General features: G+C 45.7%; 1 protein-coding gene across 1 annotated transcript; it reads right to left on the reverse strand.

Moving 5' to 3' along the window:
* Window positions 1-1697: 1697 nt before the first annotated feature.
* Window positions 1698-5808, reverse strand: LOC102894081 (rhox homeobox family member 2). The gene is made up of 4 exons (XM_015593966.2): window positions 5652-5808; window positions 5109-5490; window positions 4585-4630; window positions 1698-2213 (listed from the first exon to the last, which is right to left on the reverse strand). Exons 2-4 carry the CDS (start codon window positions 5471-5473, stop codon window positions 1878-1880), a joined length of 747 nt encoding a protein of 248 aa, XP_015449452.1. The 5' UTR covers window positions 5474-5490; window positions 5652-5808; the 3' UTR covers window positions 1698-1877.
* Window positions 5809-5892: the final 84 nt, after the last annotated feature.

The following is a 5892-nucleotide window of genomic DNA, read 5'->3' on the forward strand; positions in this document are numbered from 1 at the left end:
ACGGCACCATTCCATCTCAGGTCTCGTGGTAGTTAAATCCGTTAGGATAGTCATGAGACAATCAAAGCCAGAGGACCAATGAAGCCAGATGTTATACTTAAAAGTAGCCAGTTTCCCCCTAGCGTCTGATACGATTTAAATGCACGACGAAAAAGAGTAGCATGATCTCCATCAAAGAACATAGCAGGAAATGATTTCAAAAAAAAAAAATGCTATTTACAGACGGATCCTGGAGTCAGACGCAAGGATGGTGCCTCAGACTGCTCTTGAGAATGACACCTTCCTGAGCGGAAGCTGTAGGATTGGTTTTGGGATCCAGGGCTGAGGCCCCACAAATGATGGCTGAGGCCATTCAGGTCTCAGGACTGAGGGAAGAATGTGAGCGAGAGCGGCGGCCACGCGTGCGGCGGACGGCTTTGCTAGGCTTGGGGATCTTCAGAGAGAGGCTATGCTTCTCTGATCCCGAGGCAAGGCACTGGAACCATTGCTGCCGCGCCTGAGAAGGAGGGGACCCCGATCTCGGATCGGCTGTGGGCCCCCACCCCCACCTCACCCCACCCCGCCCAAACCTGAAGGAACCGAGGAACAGTTTTGGTCCATCCGCAAAACTCTTCCCCAGGGCTGGCTGGGGTTGTTCTGGCAACCAGAAGTGTTGTGTGTGTCGGTGTAAACGAAACGGCCAGGCAAACAGGTACACTGCTTGGGTTCCGCATGAGCCCCTCCCCCTACCCAAGTCCAAGGTGGAAAGGAAGCCATGTCCCTTCCCAGCCTTCAACTTGAAGTAACTGAAGGCAAGGACGACGGGCCACAAGATGTATTTCACGGAAAGGCCATTTTAATAATAGCCAATTCTGCTTGTGTTGCGGGTGTTTTCTGGATGTGTTTGTATGTCGCGTATTGTATGATATAGGGAGCATACCATGTCATATATATGTATCTGTATGTATATGTGTGTGTTTTCTATCCTGACAATTCCACGTGAAGAAGGCAGCATGGACAAAGCCAAGGTCCTTTTAAACGCAGTGATTATTGTGGATCATTGCTAGGGGACTCTCTCCTTGCTTCAGACAGCACTAAATTAAGAGGTTCCCTTTCGGTGTTGAATTAGCTGGAAGCAGGGTTCTCTCAGGTTTGCTGAAGGTGACAAAATACACTCGAAGGCCTGATTGTCAGCTCTGAGCTGGGGAAGGAGCAGTAATAATATGCTCTCCAGGTCTAGGGATGTGGGAGAAGGGAGCAGGGCCTCGTGCTGGCCTAGAGGGAGCCTCTTCTTATGTTACCTTTGAAGAGGTAGGACCCTCCCGCTAGAACGGTTTCTATCCCCATGTCCCCTGCACAAAAGGGAAGGAGTGAACGGAACTTGGAGAGTACCGGATGAATGCCCGGCTCCCACTTGTCCATAAAGCCCTGTGAGTAGCCTCTTAGGAAGTTCCCCTTAAGAGTCCTCTGTTGTGCCTGAGCTGTCACCCCGATGGGGCTCTGGCCTGCCTTGAAACACTGTTCTCTCCTTAGGGACTCACCCCGCTGTGTCTTGCATATCTACGTGGTCCCAGTGGAGAATGGGTGGGGGTTGGGGGGAGGGGGCTGGAGGGACTGAGGTGCTGGGGGCAAGGTGGGCCTGTTTGTTTCGAATGACATTTTCTTAGCAATGTCCATCAAATTTACTAACCCCATGTGACACACAAAACAAACATACAGAGAATTCACAACTTTATTGAGACTACAAAAATGCGCTGTAAAATAGTGGGTCAGTGACTGTACTTTTATTTAATGCACTGAGCAGGTATTGGTGAACTTTATTGGTGGTGAGGTTTGCAGAATTTGAATCCGGCTCGAAAGCCTTTGGGGGGAAAAAAAAATGTCACAGAGACCATTGCTTAGAAAATGGGGGCTATAAAAGGACCACTGGTGGTATGGAACCAGGCCCAGCCATGTGGGCCTGGGGGAGGCATGCCCCAGGGAGGCAAAGGTGGAAGAAACAAGGGCGGAGGAGGCAAAAACAGAGGAGGAAAGGGCGGCATGGGCAGCGGAGGCGGCCCCAGCGGCAGTGGCTCCAGAACCCATATCCAAACTGGCTGAGGAATAAAGATGGCATTGAATGGTCTACGCGGGGGTATGAAGACTGGGGGGCCCAGGACCACGGGGGGCATGTTTCTGAACATCAATGCCCTCTGATGTCTCCTCCACTTGGCCCTCCTATTCTTAAACCAAACCTTCAATCAGAGAGAAAAAGAGATTGCTTTAGTACAATAGCATTTGATGTCATACATGAAAAAAAAAAACCACAGTAAGCAACTCTCTATGCCCTTAAGATTTTAAACAGCGCCAGAGAAAACTATTTCCTTCTTGCTAAAGTATCTTCCCCTTCAGTTCACCCACAGTGAGCACCAACTATGTGCTTATTGTTTTCTCTCTCCTCCCACCTTTAATATTATTTGTTCCCACTCTTAGATGCAGGTGGAGCTGAGGAATTGCTCTCTGTGCCTGCTGTTATTGCTATGCTCGGTATGTCCGTGTCCTGTGGGGAAGCAGAACATAGTAAAAAGTGGGTGCCTTTTTAAAAAATGCTGAGGGAAACAGACCCATTTTGAAAAGGTCATCTTCAGTGGAAAGAATCAACAGGAGCCTGTTGGATTTTTAACCAAAATCTTTCCTTCGAGGATGCCTAAAGGGTTATTCATCATCTGAAACCTCTTAATAGTTAAAAAGATGGTATTGTGATGGAGGCTTGGTCATGGGGGCCCAGGGAGTTTGTGACTTGTTTGCTGGGACACAAGTATAGATGAAGCCCTGGACACTGCCTTAATATTTTAGGCTTTTGAGGTAATAAATGTTTAGACTAACTCGGCCCAAATTTATTAAAACTCTTAAAATCTTTACCCAGCCAAGAGTTTGAGGGTAAAGAGGCAAAATAATAATAATAATAATAATAATAATAATAATTGTCACTACTGTCAATTCTGCATGCTCCACCCTGCTCCACCCTTCAACCCTTCCTCACTCAGGACCAGGTCACCTCACTCTGCTCTGGCTACAGTTCCAGGCCCCTGGACCGGAGCTGCTGCTGTCCAGCATGGCAGTTTCCCCTAAGCCCTGCTATTCCATCAGGAGATCCCCATGTCACCCTTCATCCTTAAGGCAAGGAGGTGGAACAGGCATTTTAGGAAGATAGTCACAACCACGTGGGTGAAGGGGTCACAGAACGACTCCTCCCTAAATATCTGCCAACTATTTTTGCAACCGAACGAACAGAACTGTCAGACTTCCCTGTCTTCTCAGTGCCCTAGTTAATGGGGTTTACATAGTATTTAAATTCTTTTGGAGATTTCCAAATGGCATATTTCAGGTCACACTAAGGGGTTTCTCTAGGTGCCTGAGGCCTCATTTTCCTATTTCAGCTTAGATTTTGGCTTCCTTTTTGGGGCTGCTTTTCTTGACACCCCACTGCAGTCACATACACTCTGTGCAGGAAAGCGAATAAACTGATTCTGATTTTTTTTTCTTTCTTCCTTAATCTTCTTTAAAAAATATATATATATATAAGTTATTTAGTTCTATGGACTCAAATAATCAGTTTCTGTGACATGAGCTACAAATTAGTCATCAGTACCTGAGCAAAGGAGCAAGTATTTTAAACAGGTAAGCATCTCGCTGACAGCCAACCATCGATATCATAAATCAAATCTCAAAACCAGTCCTTTCAGAATCTTACTGAGTAAAGGGAAGAAAAAAATCCTTAGATGTTAGAAATTGCTGAAGAATATTCATGTATGCACTTGGTAATTTCTTAATGTTGAATTTGTGTAGTATCTCCAAGGCACGTACTAACAGTATACAATTCTTCTATAGTCCTTCCTCCTTTCGGGTCAGGAGAATTTTATTCAAATTTATTTATTTATTTATTTATTCATTTATTTGTTTCATTTTTAAGACAAATTTCCAAACCTTATTTTTTTTGTTTCATTTTTAAGACATATTTGCAAGCCTTTCCTCCAATTCCACCAAAATGAACAACCTACTATTTTTGAAATGTATTCAAGCAGTACATCAAAGAATTCCAGAAAATTAAAATTTAGGGCTGAAACTCTCTACGCTCCTTTATCAAACATGTAAAAACAACCATAAGGGAAACAGGCACTTGGAATTTTAAGCTCTCTCCCTCCCATAAGTCTCTTAATTAAACATATATTAGTTGCTTATCTGTTGTGTTCTGAGTGTGAATTATTCCCTTACCCCAATGCCTAAATACTTATAAATTCACTGTTTATGCAGAGTTTATGCCTGGCTTTAAATATTTTAAATAATTTAGTATAATTGAACCCTCTTTAATCCAGCTCTTTGGTGCATTAATTTGAATAATTCCCAAGTGTTGGAGGACATTTAACTTTATGGGAGAGGGAGAGAGAAGGCGGGGAAGAGAGTGAGGGAGGGAGAGAGAGAGATTGTGGTTGATTCTGGCCCCCAAACATGGAAAAGACAATAAAAACACACCAACTTGAGAATGTCTAGAACACAAGTGTCCAAGTCCTGAAGCAGGTTTTAGAATGGCTGCCCTGCCAAATAGCTTTATTCAGGTTTACTGACCTGCACTCTGGCTTCAGGCATATCTATGCGTCTTGCAATCTGCTGTCTGTGGGGGCAGTGCAGGAGAGAATTGCATTAGGCATTGAGCATTAAATGAAACATAAAATGTACATTTCATGTTATTTTAAAAGGTTTATCCAATGAAACTTCCTACCCATCCCCCATGGCTAGCTTTAGGGATAATTCTATCTCAGGCACAAAGGAAAATAAAAATTTAGTAATCAAGATAAAGGATATTTTAATGTATATTTAAATTAATGTAAATATAATCCATGAAGAAGAGATTTTCAAAATTTTAAATAAAAGTATGATCCAATCTTGCATTTCCTTCCCCATGTCTAAATACTCACTTTATCCCTGCTCTGGTTCCAAAAGAACGGTTTTTATATAAAAAGCGAATGGACAATTTCCTAACTTGATTTATTGATTACTGCATTAAATTTTTTACCTTGATTCCCAAAGCTCACCCCATCCTAGATCTAAAGTTCAGGGGAGCTCCTCCCCACCCCCAGCAATCCGTTTACCTCATAAACAAGTTGGGATAGGCGTTGTAACGGAAAATGCGCTCTAGCTCTTGCACCTGGACCAGGGTGAGCATGGGGCGCTGGACCACCTGCTCCCTGTCCCTTGGCTGTTGACGCTGGACGATAGCCTGAAGGGGCTGTTCTTCCTGCCTCTGCTCTCCGGGTTCTCCGCCACTATCGTCGCTGGCCTCGTGGTTTTCGTCGTTCATGGCGCCTGGGGCGCATGGGCCATCCGGGCCACCGTCGCTGCCTTCTTCGGCTTCTTCTTCAGCTCTTATCTCTTTTTCTCCTCCTGATGCTGCTCCCTGCTCAGGTTTGGGCTGTGTACCCTTTTCCTCTTCTCCTTCTTCTCTGATTAGCGACATCTCCACAGGCTTCGCTTCTGAAAAGGAAGAAACCCAAAGAGAAAGATCAGGGCACTGCAGCCCAGGCTGTGAGGAGGGGTGAGGGGCTGCCTCCAAGGGGTTTCCCGTCCGCTCGCCTCTCCCATGGAACGTTGGTTTCTCGGAGTCGGCTGAGGCACGTGTCACGACCAGCACTAACCATGCAGTGTTTCCCACTCCTCATCGACTCCCAGGCTGAGGAAACCAGTGGCATCCTGGCTTCGCTGGCGCTGAGGCTTCACGTCCTGAGTGCCATCTGTGAGGCTGTGGCTTCCACAGATTCTGCAATGCCGCCTGGCTCCTTCGAGGTTCTTCTGGAGTCTAGTCAGGCTACAGTGTGTCTGATTAAACGCCCTCCCTGAGTTTATCGCCAGTTCCTGGGGGGGCGGGGGGGGGCCTTT

The sequence above is a fragment of the Pteropus alecto genome, unplaced genomic scaffold (assembly GCF_000325575.1).
Source record: "Pteropus alecto unplaced genomic scaffold, ASM32557v1 scaffold167, whole genome shotgun sequence".
In the NCBI taxonomy this organism is placed as follows: Eukaryota; Metazoa; Chordata; class Mammalia; order Chiroptera; family Pteropodidae; genus Pteropus; species Pteropus alecto.